The sequence below is a fragment of the Haliaeetus albicilla genome, chromosome 1 (genome assembly GCF_947461875.1).
Source record: "Haliaeetus albicilla chromosome 1, bHalAlb1.1, whole genome shotgun sequence".
NCBI lineage: Eukaryota > Metazoa > Chordata > Aves > Accipitriformes > Accipitridae > Haliaeetus > Haliaeetus albicilla.
In genome coordinates, this window is record NC_091483.1 from 52,547,802 (window position 1) to 52,563,517 (window position 15,716).

A 15,716-nucleotide genomic window follows, 5' to 3' on the forward strand; every position below is an offset into this window, starting at 1 on the left:
CATGTGTTCCCCAACTTAGAGGTTTGGCAGGCAGCACTCATGTCCAGATGGTGGACAAGTAAACCTACTTGAACAGATTGTATTACAATGTTTTACACTAAACAGTTATTGGATTAAACGTATAAATAGCTGTGGGAACTCGGGACTTCCCTGTTTCAAATGATCATCATTCAGCTAGAAAATTACCTTCCCTCTTGTTGCTCCTCTGTGGCCCAGTGAATCCTGCAACCTTCTTCGAAGCTCTGTGCCTGTGCAAGAGGACAGTTTGACTAGATCGATATCAGCAAGTAGTGCAATGCAAACGAACGGGTCTACAGAACAAAACAGCTGGTGCTGAAACCTTAATACCCACACCCTGCAGGATTCTGCTTCAAACTAATTCTAAACTGGTTCCAAGCACTGAATGTGGATTAGCAACTGAAGTGCATTACCTGCATTTCTGGAGTGCACGCTTCAGTTTAATTTCAGTAATAGAATCCAGTTCGCACACTCAGAGACCATTTCGGAGTGCAAACAATGCATCGCAGAGGGAAAGCAACTGATACACTTCAGAGCAGGAGCCTGCTTTTTGAATTAAAACAATAATGCAGACCACCTTAAGAGGATCCAAGCACCCAGAGGAGCAGACAGACAAGTGTTTAGGGTCCTTTATGCGAAGCAGGATATCATTTCCCAGAAACCAAATGAATAGCAACTGCTCCCGCTATTTCAGTTTCCCAGACACACTCTAACCACAACACTCCTGTAGAAAAGGCTGAGATGTGACATTTCATTGACAAAAAAAATCTTATTGTGAATGTTACAAAGTTTATAGCACACAATGACATAAGAATGCCTAGTTTCTGTGCACAGAGTGGGCTAAAACACAAGATGCCAAAATCAGATGAGGATTGTCCTTCCATACGTACAAAAGCAGAACTTCAGGTGCATATTACTTTTAAAGAAATTGAATAATGTTGGCAACCTCCAGAACCAATACGCAGTTACTCAAGAGCATTTTAGATTAACATTTTACTCTGAAAGCTACATTCTCCATGAGGTCTGGTTAAAGCACTTTATCATTTACAGGATTTAGGTTCAGAGTTACAGGAAGACAAAAACTCACAGCTGTCAATGCCAAGGTAAAAGCTATTTCACATAGAACAGGGCAAACCACTGTGTGTATGTGTGTATATATATCTGCGTGTGTGTATATATATATATTAAAAAAAACATCTATCTGTATTGACTGATTTATAGAGCTTAGAGGAAAGAAATAGAAAAATGAGAAAGCCTACCATGCATTTTAAGTGGAAAATGATTAGCAAGGCCCCAAACCAAAAAAAGCATAGAGGAAATGAAAAACAATGATAATATCTGCAGCCTGCCCAGCGGATATTAATAATGTTTTATCTTAGTTTCTAAACAAATTGCCCGCTAAAGAAGTTAGTGCACTACTATCAATAAACAGAGATTTGAAGAAAACTTATAGACAAGAGCTTCTATCCACACCTAGCTTAGAAGATAAAGTGTCTCACAACAGAAGGAAAATATTTACCCAGTAACTTCAGTATTAATGCACCATTCCTGTCAAGTTCTGAACAATTTCTGCCTCACCCACTCAAAGCACCGTCACATTGTCAATAACTGAATCCTTCTGCTGTGGACAAGTAAGAGGCATAACAGTCCTACATCTTGAATTTGGATTAAGCTTCCTAGGACTGATGTCCTCCTTAAAATTCTAAAGAAACTCCTGCCATTCTCTTTCCACTTCATTTGGAAGCGTTGATAGAAATCAGGCATAGAACTGAAAGATGAAAAAGCTCCCAATGAAATGCATTAAAGCTGAGCCATCATATGGTTGCCAAGAGCACAAACCATGACTAAAACATTTAGAAGTGTGATGCAAAAACAACGTAGAATTCAGACAACTTAGCACTACCAGTTTCTATCCTCTAACAGATTCCTACAAGAGTTAAGGACTCTCACTCCTGCATGCCTTTGATCATTGAACTTGGCTTCTCTTAAGTCTTAACAGTTAAACCTGGTAAACATTTTTAGTATTTTATAAGGCAAGGTCATGTCATGTTTCCTTAAAGAAAAGGAATACCGTTAGAATGATTTCCTGAATGCAATTACCAAATATTGCCATCTGGATTTTGTGATAACAATTACTGCTTAACTGTAATAAACGGACACATTTAAACAGCATGACCAAAATATTCCTGCTGGATCAAAGCAATATTTGTTTGGATGATCAAAACTCGTCTTTTTAGAAATGTGTGTATCTTATTGTGTGCTTTTTAATATATTTACATGCAATTTGTGTGGCATCATATTTCACAGGCATTTTGCCTCAAATTCAGGTCAACTGCTCATAGAAAAGAAAAAGCTGATCAGATTTAACACTCTTACCTGATCAGGCCACTCATTGAGCAAGTCACATTTCAGCATGAGGTAAGTTAGGAGAATCTAGAACTTGCTGAGTGAACATGCAGGAGGAATCTGGCTACTAATGAAGTTTTATGTGCCATTAACAGCAATTCCATTTAAGGCATATGGCTGGTAGCTGATAAGAAGAAACCTTATCAACTTCAGTCATTCATCACCACAAAGACTGATCCACTTCAAACTGATTTTTGCAATACTCAACTACTAGATTAATAGATAGCCCAAAAGCCTTCTTACAGTGTACCAGCAACCCAAATGGTTGATAAAAATCTAAAGCATTTTTTGGAAATGAGGTCAGAAAGGTACAATTGTAAAAGCAAATAAAAAGTTTCACTTTTTCATACTTTTACAGTAAAGCACTGCATTTAGTGTCATATTAACCTATTTATATAATCCATTAATTCTGCTAGTCTAGTTATTGTAGTAAAAAAAAAAAAATCTTCTATTTCAAAAAAAGTAAGGCAAGGTAGCCTCTCAAAGAGATTGTTGCATACAATAAAGCTAGAATGAACATAAATCCCTGGCAATTCATGCCCTCTTCAAGACAGCTTTTAATAGTTTTTATTTTCCCTTATGTACTTCTACTATCCTCCAGCCCAATAATAATAAAAACCCCAGCTTCAAAGAAGTTAACTTCAGCAAGTTGCCTTTGTTTTCCAAAACACACTGTTCAGGGAAACATGGGATGGGATTTCCATTTAAGTCACCAGGGTGTGTAATGTTACATTGGACATGAGGTTTGCATGTTTGGCTAACTTGTTTTTCAGTGGCCAGATCCGTAGATAGAAGGTAATGGAGTTCACTAACCATACGCATCTACAACTTGTAGTAATTCTACTTCATATCCAACTACCAAGTTGCATAGCCTACATGTAAAAAAAAAAAATATTCAGACACAGCAGTAAAGGAGAAGGAAGGACTCTCAATGCTCTCTAGACCTCTAAACATGCCCTACACTTAAACATGCCAGACTTTGCAGTGAGATCAAGTTACAGCCCCACTGAAGAGACTGATGAACTAGGTAGCAAGTGTATTAATTCCCCTAGGCATCTGATCTTAAGCACAATCTGAATACACGTAATTGATACCCAAAAACATCTCAGTAAAAGGCATCACAGAAAACATACTTTAAAAAACATGCTTGAAAACAAAACCCACTTACTGCTGTGTGCATTTGTGCACTCTTCCAAATTTTAGAGCGTTTGACCAAGTAAGGTGAAGGGGATTCACTATGATCTTCATCAACATGGAGATATTCAAGTCCCACATCTCAGGAGAAATCCCTGAAACCATAACCTGTAAACCACAATCAATAGGCATAGTTGCACCATCTTACATGATCTGAACAGGAACCAGAGTATATACTACCTTAACCATAAATACATCACCATGTGGAGAAAGAAAAAAAAGAAAGCAATACTCTCATCAAGCAATTACATTCTTACTTTGCTTTTCTATTGTTATCATTTTTAAGGACCATGTTGTACACAGTCCTTGAAGTATTAGCATCACCACGTTCTCCTCCTGTACCTGAAGTCTGCACAATACTTTACCAGGACGTCTTCTATGTTAGGAAATTATACCAAATTCTGGACAGCCCAGAGTGGACAGCACAGCCTTACAGTTCTGACTCAAGAATCCAAAATCTAGAGAAGGACAAGATTTCAGAAACATCCTTTTGCATTATCTATTCCCCAGTTCAAGATCACTGACTATGCAGAGTGCTGGCAGTGCAACCTATGAGGTGCCCTACTCCTCCCATTACTAAGTTGCTCCACAAATGACTCACCTAATTGTAGCTTGAATTCCTCTCTTTGCACAAACACCTAAACATATGCTGGTATAGCTACTTTATTCCTTCACTGTATGTAGTCCTAGCCCTGCAACTTCTAGGGTATCTAGAAAAGCATTACCTCTGTCAGTCAAAACAGACTTCTACTTGTATTCAAATACCTTCTTTATACTGTTAGATAACCTTCAAAAAACAGAGTAGAGAAAGGAGCTATATTTCAAAGCATCCTGTCTGCTCAGTTTTATCATCCCACACATTAATCACCCTTGCAGAGTCTAAGTCTCTAGTTAGGTCTTTTACAGAAAGATGAAGATTCACATTAAAATACTTTAATAGGATTAAAAATAAAAATTATTTTAAGTTTCATATTTTTAGTATATCAGTACCCCAGTGAATTTACTAATTATGGATTAAATGCAATTTTTATTTCATTCTAGTTTACTACCAAAAGTAGAAGATGGTCATATAGAGTTCATGATAACTAAGAGAAGGAAAAAGAACAAAATGTTTTAAGTAATAATTTGAATGACTGAAGTAAACAAAGACAAAGCAGCTACAATTACCAAGAAAAGTTTAAGCAGCACCAACCAAAAAAATGCCTCTCTTACTTTATTGTTAAAATAACTATATTCTTCAGCATAGTGCAGAAAAAAAATTGCAATGTAAATATAAGAATTCATTATTCAAAAGAAACACACTTTTGGAGGACAGCACAGTTTTGAGTTAAAGGCTTAACTTAGATGCAGAATGCATGGCTGCCACTGACAAGATCCAAGAAACAAAATACCTGAAAAAGCCTGAATGTGTAGTCAGCAGGACCTGATAAAATGCTGTATTAAGGGAGTTAGCTAATTAATTAGCTGAACAAGTGTCAATTATTTTCGTAAGTCGAAAACTGGCTAAGTATCAAAGGACTTCATAAAACAATCAAGCTTCAAAAATGTTTAGGAGAAGTTATAAAATAAAACACAGAAATAACGTTATACTTTAAGTAGGATTTTTTACTATATTAACTACACTTTTGCTCTACAAGCTCAAAAATCTCCATTGAGGAGACATTTACATGGGTCAGACATGAACACATGCATATCTAAACCTACAAAAGTTAAACAGAAACGTAATATGCCAGATTCAGGACTAGACTCTGTCATAGTTGGCCTATGTAAGGCAACTGGATAAGGAAAGTAACTGAACATGCTAGTTTTTTAATAGTAGAGAGGACAGCTGTAATATGTAATTCATAGTAATATGAAATTATTAAAAAGCCAAACTAAAAGCAGAGCAGAAGATAGTTTTTATCCTTCAAGCAGCAGATGCTGTAGCCTATAACCTCAAGCAACTCTGTGAGCTCAAAATGTCATTCCACAAAGGGACTGCACAACTGTAATTACCACTTAGTTATAAACTTGATATACAAATGTTTTATACAACACAGCCAAACTCTGCTAAGCTTAATGACCAGTACGTCTGAAATTCAAAAGTAATTTGCTTTAGATTCAGAAGAAAAGAACAAGAAAAAGTAATGTAATGGTATAATTAGGCTAAGGACTGCAACAGCTTAAGACGAAGAACTTGGGGTATTACAAAATGGTATTATCAGATACAATCATCAGAAGAAAATAAAAACCTAACAGTAAATCCTATTAGATGGGAGAACAGTCTCCCCAGAGAAATGACAGAAGTCCTGCCACCACTTTAGCAATCACAAAGAAGAGTGTTGTCATGAAGAAGCCTGTACTGGCACGGGTGCAAATCATTTCCATTTCAAATTTCTGGGACTATTTTATGTCACCAAAATACTGCCAGTTTTGTTTTTTTTAAATTCTGTCATAAAAGCAGCAATCCATTCAATGCAAGTTATCAATTTGCTTATCTTTCTTAGAATGTGAAGGACTTGCAATAATAGCATATAAAAATAGGAGTTTCTCTATCTGAAATGGAGCTTTGAGGATCCCTCTAAAATATCTTTCAACTTATTTCATGGCAATTCCTTATTATTGAAGTTCTAACAAGAAAAAGAATCATTATTACATTTGATATATGCACCAAACATTAAAGAACATGGTTTTTTATATATATCTTATAATATCTCATAGCATTTGATGAAAAGATAACAATACTTTTTTATTATGCTTGCTTTCAGATTTATTAGAATATGAGGAAGAGGCCTAAAACAAATACCAGGTAAAGTTCCTTTTTTTAGCTCCGATCATTATCTTAGCCAATAAAATGTGACCTTCAAAACACTTTCAGAAAGGAAGAGGATAAATCTGAAGACCCAAAACAATAACAAAAAACCCCAACGCTTTCCCACTCTAATTGTACTGACTGATTTTTCCAGAGCACTTAGAACTCAAGCAGATACAATCTGTATTTTCCATGTGGTTGCACAGGATGTGCTGTATAAATGGTTATAGAACGGAACAGGGGAAAAGATCAATTATGCCACTGATCTGTCTTATGACAGCAAGGATGCCAAATGGAGACATCTGGGACAGAAAAGCTTCAGTAATACAATTACAAAATGCTATCAAGATGCTGTAAGCATCCTTTATTTCACTTATTGTATGCAATCACTGCAGACATCAAGGTTTTCTATACAGATTTGTTAAAATAAGAACTGCTAGTTAATTTTGTCAAGTTTCTCCAAAACTTTAGTTAATTAGGGATAAAAGACAAAGGTATATAGAGGGGTTTGCTCCTTGTAGAAATCATCAGAAAATAAAGAATTGTTGCAAACATTTTTTTTCCCATTCTTTTTAGGACAGAGTAGAGAAAAACATTTAGAATTGCATTTAAAGAATTTTACATTTTCAGGCACAACTTATCACTGTTATTTCACTTCAAACCCAGGACAGTTATTTTAAAGCTTTAAGCACTGAATAAAAAATAAAAAAAACAAAACAAAAAAAACAAACCTCCTGTCTCTCTACGGCAACAATAGATAAAATGACAAATTACACAACTGGATATAAACCCTCCACTTAAAATACATCTTTAAAATGGCTTGAACCCAAATCTATAGACAGAGTTTCCCTTCACAGATTAAACCTCTGTCACATCTCAATTGTTAATAAATTTTTTAAAGAGGAGTCTATACTTGGTATAACTGCCAAACTTCTTCCTGCATGCTGTTTGAAAAGCAAAAACATGCAGTACTGCACAGTCTGGAGAGCAAAACCAAAATTTAATGATTAGAAGACCAAAAAGACTTTATATTCAAGTTTAATGTTAAACAGAATTTCAAGACATAAAGAGAAAAAACTTAAGTTGTAATTATCACTATTTTGTTGACATAGTATCAGAGATCCTGAGACATCAAGAATCTGTCTCATACTACACATGCCATTTAATCTATGTTGAACATTCCTCATCCATCATACATTTTTTTTCTTCTTTTCTTTTTTTACACGTGCTCTACCACATTTCTCGTAATTTCTTTCTTTAAATTAAATAGGCAGGCAGAACATTGATCAGAAGGAAAGAATGTTACAGGTCATAGAAAACAGCATCAGGAAACAGAGGAAGAAACTAATTAGTGCCTTTTCCATTTTGGAGCAACAGAGACCAAGGGCAGCAGGCTTTGCTGCACATTTTGCAGCCCTTAGCTCTGAAAGGGTGAGAATTGCTACATTTATGGTGAAACACCACCACGAATGACCTCGGTACCGGGGAATATTATGGAATGGTTTGTCTTGAGAGCACTCACATGGCAAGTCCAGGATAAGCAGGGGATCAGCCCAGATGGGTTTACGAAAGGCAGGTCCTGCTTGACCAACCTGATCTCCTTCTATGACCAGGTGACCCGCCTAGTGGATGAGGGAAAGGCTGTGGATGTTATCTTCCTTGACTTCAGCAAGGCCTTTGACACTGTCTCTCACGGCATGCTCCTTGAGAAGGTGGCGTCTCATGGCTTGGATAAGTGTACTCTTCATTGGATGGATGGCCGAGCCCAGAGGGTTGTGGTGAATGGGGTGAAATCCAGTTGGTGGCACGTCACAAGTGGTGTTCCTCAGGGCTCAGTGTTGGGCCCTGTTCTGTTTAATATCTTTATCGATGATTTGGACGAGGGGATTGAGTGCACCCTCAGCAAGTTTGCGGATGACACCAAGCTGTGAGGCAGAGTCGATCTGCTTGAGGGTAAGGAGGATCTACAGAGAGATCTGGACAGGCTGGATCGATGGGCTGAGGCCAATCGTATGAAGTTCAACAAGGCCAAGTGCCGGGTCCTGCACTTCGGTCATGGCAACCCCATGCAGCGCTACAGGCTTGGGGAAGAGTGGCTGGAAAGCTGCCCGGCAGAGAAAGACCTGGGGGTGCTGGTTGACAGCCGGCTGAATATGAGCCAGCAGTGTGCCCAGGTGGCCAAGAAGGCCAATGGCATCCTGGCCTGTATCAGAAATAGTGTGGCCAGCAGGAGCAGGGAGGTGATTGTTCCCCTGTACTCGGCACTGGTGAGGCTGCACCTCGAGTACTGCGTTCACTTTTGGGCCCCTCACTACAGGAAAGACCTTGAGGTGCTGGAGCGTGTCCAGAGAAGGGCAACCAAGCTGGTGAGGGGCCTGGAGCACAAGTCTTATGAGGAGCGGCTGAGGGAGCTGGGGCTGTTTAGTCTAGAAAAGAGGAGGCTGAGGGGAGACCTTATCGCTCTCTACAACTACCTGAAAGGGGGTTGTAGTGAGGTGAGTGCTGGTCTCTTCTGTCAGGTGGCTGGAGATAGGACAAGAGGAAATGGCCTCAAGTTGCACCAGGGGAGGTTTAGGTTGGATATTAGGAAAAATTTCTTTACAGAAAGGGTTGTCAGACATTAGAGTAGGCTGCCCAGGGAAGTGGTTGAGTCACCATCCCTGGAGGTATTCAAAAAGCGCGTAGATGAGGTACTCCAGAACATGGTTTAGTGGGCATGGTTGATGGTTGGACTCAATGATCTTGAAGGTCTTTTCCAACCTAAATGATTCTATGATTCTATGAATTGGACTAGGAAAGGAATTTTAAAGCAGAAGGTACCATTCTGACTTCAAGGGAAGGAACATGATAATAACCATCAGTAACCCTGGATAAACAAGATGGGCTCAATATGTAAACCCAAAGGAAAACAAGAACACATGGTGCAGAAACAAGGGGATCCTGCCAATCTATCCCAGTTAGTTTCACATAAAACAGAGGAAAATATGTTCAGGACTGAAGATTCTCTCAGGAAGATTATGACATTTAATACTCAAAGCCTTAAAAAATTACACAGTTGCTTCTATTTATAAGAAAAAAAATAACTCTGGAAAAAACATCAAATGCTACCTTTAGTCTCTGTCTAAATGCAGAAGACATCAAAGAATAATCTGTTCTTTACGGTCATGATGAGGACAAGAAATAACAGGCTCAAAAATGTGGAGATTGAACACACTGAAATTCAGGTTAGATCTTTGGGAAAAAAAATCCTTTTAACAATAAGACACAGTAATATGTTACCTAAGGAAGTTGTAGTGTCACCACCACTAAAGGCTTCTAAGGGCACATCAGATAGACATTTGTCAGGAACAATAAAAGCATGGCTGAGCTTTGGGATAAAGCCTCAGTTAGATTGTCCTTCCAACCCTATCTTCTACAATTTCTCTACAATTGCCATAACTTCTACACCCAGTGGGGGAAAGGGTGGAAAAGGTAAGGAATAGTGATTGAGAGACCAGTCTTGAAATACTTCAGAAATACTCAGGTCAAACTAAGACATTACAGAACTTTACATTACAGAAAAGTAAAGTAACTACAATGTTATTATACGTCAGAATCTTTTTGAGTAGATTTAAGCTCAATAAGAACAAGACACCTCCACTTGAACAAAGCCGATATGTTGGTCTACACAGGCAGCTTCCCTGCATCAGATTTAGCAGTAATGAAAAACTTACCTACAGAAAAATCACTGCTCCAATTGCGTAACAGAGGTTTAACTAAGCTTCTGAATCATCTACCTGAAAGCTCAAAATAAACTTTACCCTCTATGAGAAATGCTTTTCATATTGCAAAATCAACATTCTTCTATGTGTTTCAGTCAAAAAAAATCTTATCTATATAAATATAAATTGCCCATGCGAAGCAATTTATAATAAAACACCAAGCGGTATATTTCAAAGTGTAATATTGTCATTCTGATTCCTTTCAATTTTAAAGTTTTAACAACTTAGAATTTGTATAAGAGATATAAAAAGGATCAAAAGGATTGGGAACACGCCTTACAGAAAATGTATGTATGTTAATACAAAATATAGTATCTCAGATGCTGTGAGAAGAGTCAATTATTATTTTCTCCCATTATGAATATAGTTTCCAAGAGAACAGTCCTTCTTCAGTTACTTGCTGCTATTTTCATAACCAAGAACTGTTTTTTATTCCACTTGAAATAAATGTGCTGCTCAGCACCAGAATTAAAATCATAAAAGCAGTCTTTCCAAATCTAGTTAGCTTTTAAGTGTGAGCCATGGCAGAAAGTTATGGTGTTGCTCTTCATCTAATTTCCAAATTATTACACTTTATCTATGGCCATTTTAAGACAGTCCAGTGTTTTCTATTTATCTCCTCAGGGGTGAAAGTTGTCATGGGTTTCCACAATACAGAAAAGTGAACAGCAGGATTAAAGAGAAGCAATAGGAATGTTTGTATGTTTACACATTCATGCGGCCATTCTAGAAATAGCTTCCATGACACCAGATGACTAATCATCAACTAATTCAAATCCATTCTCTAATAGTTCTTTGAATTTTTACAAATTTAATCAAGTTGAAGATGGACAACAGTACTTTTCAGTAACTTGCCACAGGAGAAAGTTTCTTTACTTATCATTAAGAATATTTTACGAATATTTTACTGTATAGGACAATGTATTTTAGTAATTTAAGAACTTACATATTTTCCACTCTAAATACAGCTATAACGTAGTATTTCGCCATCAACACGGAAAGTTACACCAATGTTCTCTAGTTTCCCCATTCATCTTTCTCTGCTAGTAGTAAGTCCTTCAAAAACACCTAATACCTTAACTTGGTCCTCTCCTTTCAGCAAAGCTGTTATTTCCACCTTCCAGGCTCATACAACTGATCCCGACACCTCTAATCATTCAGACTTTATGCATACTTTTCTATATAGTCAATGCTTTAAAGGAAAAAAAAAAAAAATTAAAAAACCCAAAACATTGTCTTCACCAAGGATACTTTCCTTGCTTAAGCTCCAATTCCAACACCTCAAGTTCTTCTTATTTTCAAGTATTTAATTTTCAAGTACTTATTAAGTACTCAAGGTTTTCAAAAAAGTTGATTGGGAAAGAAGTTTCCTTTCTCTACTCCTTAACCTCTTTTTCCACCCCAATGAAGACACACACAAAGCAAGCAGGAAAGAGGAAACTGAGATGTGACTTCTTTTTATCTCATGAGATACACATTTTAACCCTACTACATTAACCTCCCTCTTGCAGGGTTCTCTTTGAAACAACTCACTGTATGTTCAACCATTTTTCTGACTTCCATAAAAGCTACAGCAATCTTATCAGTTTTTGTACGGAAAAACTTAGGTTCACTTTACACAGTTAACCTCCATCATCTTTGCTTTTTACCACTGTGCTTCTGGACACTATTGTGAACAGGAACCTCCCATAGCACAAGATCCTTTGCTCTTTCAAATCATATAATTTTCCTCAGAACAGTTTTAAAATGTTATTTCCAAACTGCTCACTGTAAGAAAGTTCAGGTTTCATCTTTCACATACACGTGTTTTTTCCCGTATATATTGGGCAAACTACTAGAGTTTTCAACATGAGGTTAGTAGGGTATGAAAAGGAGCCAGACTTTAGCTGTAACATACACAACTCATACGAAGTGATATTCATAATACAAAACCCTGAAAACCTTGAAGTTACACTTTCCTTTAAGCCTGCATTTAAAGCGAAGCAAGCACTCACAATGTTGCACTAGTTTCTGTAAAGGTGCAGTTGTAGTGCACAAAAACAGTGTTTTGTATGCACGAGCAGCATTTAGTCCATTGCATTAAGAGAAAAATACTAAACACGAATGAAGAGTGGAGGTAAAAAGATGCAGAAGACTGAGAAGTGTTAATTAAATCAGTTAAAAAGGAAAAAAATTAATAACAAGCTTTACAGAGGAGAAATACCAGCCTGAACCATAGTACCAAATGGCTAGGCAAAAAGTATCCATTTCAATCCTGTTACGTACCACCTCTGCAGTAGAATTGGGGAAACTTTATAGAAAGTAATTGTACATGTCCATTTTAATTTGCCATTATTTACTTGTTAGGAAAGGATTCCATTTAAAAAAGAAATAAAGATTATTTCAGCTATCCTAGTAGCACAGCTGTCACTCCACATGAAAATGTCAACAGAAGTTGCAATGTCAGTACATCACAGCAAGAGAGAATCAAGAGTGTCAAACATTAAACACATTTTATTAAAAAACCTAACAAGTTAACGTTTTGAAAAGAAGTTAATTATAGCAGCAGAAGAGCAGCACATTACTCCCTACTCTTTCCAGAAAGAGGAAAAAAGAGAATGCCTAGAGTGAAGGGGTTTGTTTTTTACACTGATACCCAAGGGATTTATCTCAATTATCAGATTACTACTTAACTTGGTAAGACCACAAAGTCGGACCACTATTTAGATACTTAAATAAGGATTTTACATACTAATTTTGGCCTTTTAGAATCATAGAATATCCTGAGTTGGAAGGGACCCACTAGGATCACTGAGTCCAACTCCTGACTCCACACAGGGCAACCTAAAAGTTAAACCATATACCTAAGAGCATTGTCCAAAAGCTTCTTGAGGATCGACAGGCTTGGGGCCATGACCACTTCCCTGGGGAGCTTGTTCCAGTGTTTGACCACCTTCTCAGTGAAGAACTTTTTCCTAATATCCAATCCAAAGCTCCCCTGAGACAGCTAAAACTTAAAAGCCATTCCCTCGAGTCCTGTCACTGGACACGAGAGGGAAGACATCAGCACCTCCTTCTCTGCTCCTCCTCACTTCACTTCTTTGGCCTATAAGCTTTAATAACCTACATAGTTCTTTAAAGAACAACAAAGCAAACTAACAAAAAATTTTCCAGCCATTCTTCTCTTTGTCTGAGGAGATAGTTCAAAGAGAGGATCTGTTAGCAAAATTGTTCCTTCCCTCTCCTTCCCCACCACAAAGCACAAGTCCTCTGGCAACACTGACAGTGGAAAACAGATGTAAAAAAAAAATATCAAAAATAAAATTCTACAGTTTGCTAAAAAGTCATCTCCTCCCCTAAATCAAGTTACAGAGAAACTGGTTGGCCTAGCACTGGGTATACGAGAACCTGACCTGAAATCGAGGGCAAGCTAGGGAGAGAAGCGTAGCATGCTCTAGTACACTGAAGCCTGAAGAAGGCAAATATTTTCACTACACATTTTTGCACATTCCCCTACCCAAGTACAAAAGTTGCTGAAGGTAGACGGTTGCTGCTGCAACTGAATGAAAACTGCTCCTTCCTCCGCACCTCTCTTACCCAGAAGCCACCAGGAAGAGAGGGCATCAGCACCCACACCAGCACACCTGCTGCCATTGCTGCAATGTTATTTATTAACTCTGGGCATTTCTTTTAAGTTGGCTCCACAAACATGGGGCTCAACTTCGTTCGCCTGACGGCTCGTCGCGGGTCAGCGCTCCTCGCCCTCGGCTGGCTGCTGAGGCACCCGAGGCCCACCGCGGAGGGCAGCCGCGCACAGGACGGCGGCCCTAGCCTTTACGCGCTCAAACCCGGGGAGTTAAAGGCCCACGGCAACGGACGGCACCCCGCCTGGGCTGGGACATCACGCCGGGGACGGCGAACCCGGCGCCGCGCCCTGCCGCCGCGGCGCTGGCTCCCGGCTGCCCTGGAGACGCCGCCGCCGCCGCCGCCGCCTCCGCCGGCGGCCGGCCATCTTCCGCGGGGCGGGGTGAGCGGCCGCCCGGCGCCCTCCGCCCCGCAGGCGCCCCCCTCAGGGCTGGGGAGGGAGAGGAGCCGGCGGGGCAGCAGGGGGAGGCCCGCGCCCGCGGCGGGAGGAGCACGGGGGGGAGGCAGGGCGAAGAGCGCAGAGCGCCGGGCGGAGGGGGACGCGGGCGCTGCCGAGGGGGAGGCGGCACGGCAGGGCAGCCCCGGCCCCTCGGCCGGGCGCGATGGCGAAAGAAGCGAACGTTTCTACCTCCTTCTTCTTCTGTCCTCCCCCGAGCTGGCCGCAGAGGAGGAGGAGCAGCAGCAGCAGGAGGAGGAGGCAGCTCCCGGCCGGCAGGTGCAGCAGCCGCCGCGGTGCCCTGGTACCCAGCGCCATGTTCCCCCCCGCCGCCCGGCCGCCAGCCTCCGCCGGCGAGCACCTGCGGCTCCCCTGCCCACCTCCTCCCCGCTGATTGGGCTGGGGCCCTGGCCAATCGCATCGCCCCGGGGCGCGGCGGCTCCTGGGAAATGTAGTTCTTTCTCCTCCCGCTCGCCGCGCCGCGTGCCTGCCGAGGCGGTTCGACGCCATTTCGGCGGCGGTGGCGGCAGAGCGGCGGCGGGGCCGTCGCTGAGGTAGGCCTGGGTGCCGGGCACCTGGCGGGCGTCCGCACGCTCAGGCCTACACGCAGATGGTGTGTAATGGAGACTTGCTGTCAGCTTTGTCAGGGGCAGCACGTTGTACCGAGGCTGTGGGCCCGTAAGTAGTGGTGGTCCCCTCCAGGGTGGTGGGTATTTCTGCTCACCTGAGGTGGGGGTGAGCAGCTTTACCTGCTGCTCCGAGTTCCCCGCTGCAGCTGCGTGAAGCACGAAGCGCAATCATGAATAAAGACTAAGAAAACCTGAAGACCCTTTTCCACGTGTTTGCATGCATACGCTTCTTAGATTTCACTATAAACGCAGAAAGCCACCGTTTCAGAAAATAATATTAATGTAATACACTAGTACAATTAGTTTGAATTTAATTCCCAGAGCATTAGCCATGCAGCTTTAATTTCATACTCTGGTTCACGATACAGTCTTCAAATCAGTGATTGCATATTTTTTTCCATGAAGGTACACACTGCAGCACACAGGGTAGGTAATGTTAAATTAATGAGCGTATACTTAATTTTTTCCCTCTTTTTTTTCCCTAGAATTCCAAGTACTTGCCTTATGCTACATTAGTTATTTACACACATCTGCGCTGAAGACTCAGAAAATGGAACTATTCATTTCTTCAGAGATTTTGCTATGTCACTCAAAAATGTTATGAATTTTATAGTCAATACACTATAATGAAACAGAAAGCTGAGGCACTGAGAGAGTATTCAAAAGTATTTGTTTATTTTGGGCACAGCATTTTTAGATGGTACTTTGATGATAGTGTCAGGTGCTAATTTGATGATACTGCTGACATCTTAGCACTAAGCATTTGAAACATTAAATAGGCCATTGTGTTCCCTTCAGTTATATTTGCAATGTGCCTTTCAGAATTTACTTATATCCATAGGAATTGTAAATCATAT

The 15,716-nt window shown here is 40.2% G+C and overlaps 1 protein-coding gene across 1 annotated transcript in view; it reads right to left on the reverse strand.

The window, feature by feature from the left end:
• The window catches only part of TUSC3 (tumor suppressor candidate 3), a 136,412-nt gene extending 121,805 nt beyond the window's left edge, over positions 1-14,607 (reverse strand). The window contains exon 1 of the mRNA XM_069789366.1: positions 14,423-14,607. Coding sequence (XP_069645467.1) covers positions 14,423-14,548 — 126 coding nt within the window. The 5' untranslated portion in view covers positions 14,549-14,607. The remainder of the gene's footprint in view (positions 1-14,422) is intronic.
• Positions 14,608-15,716: the final 1,109 nt, after the last annotated feature.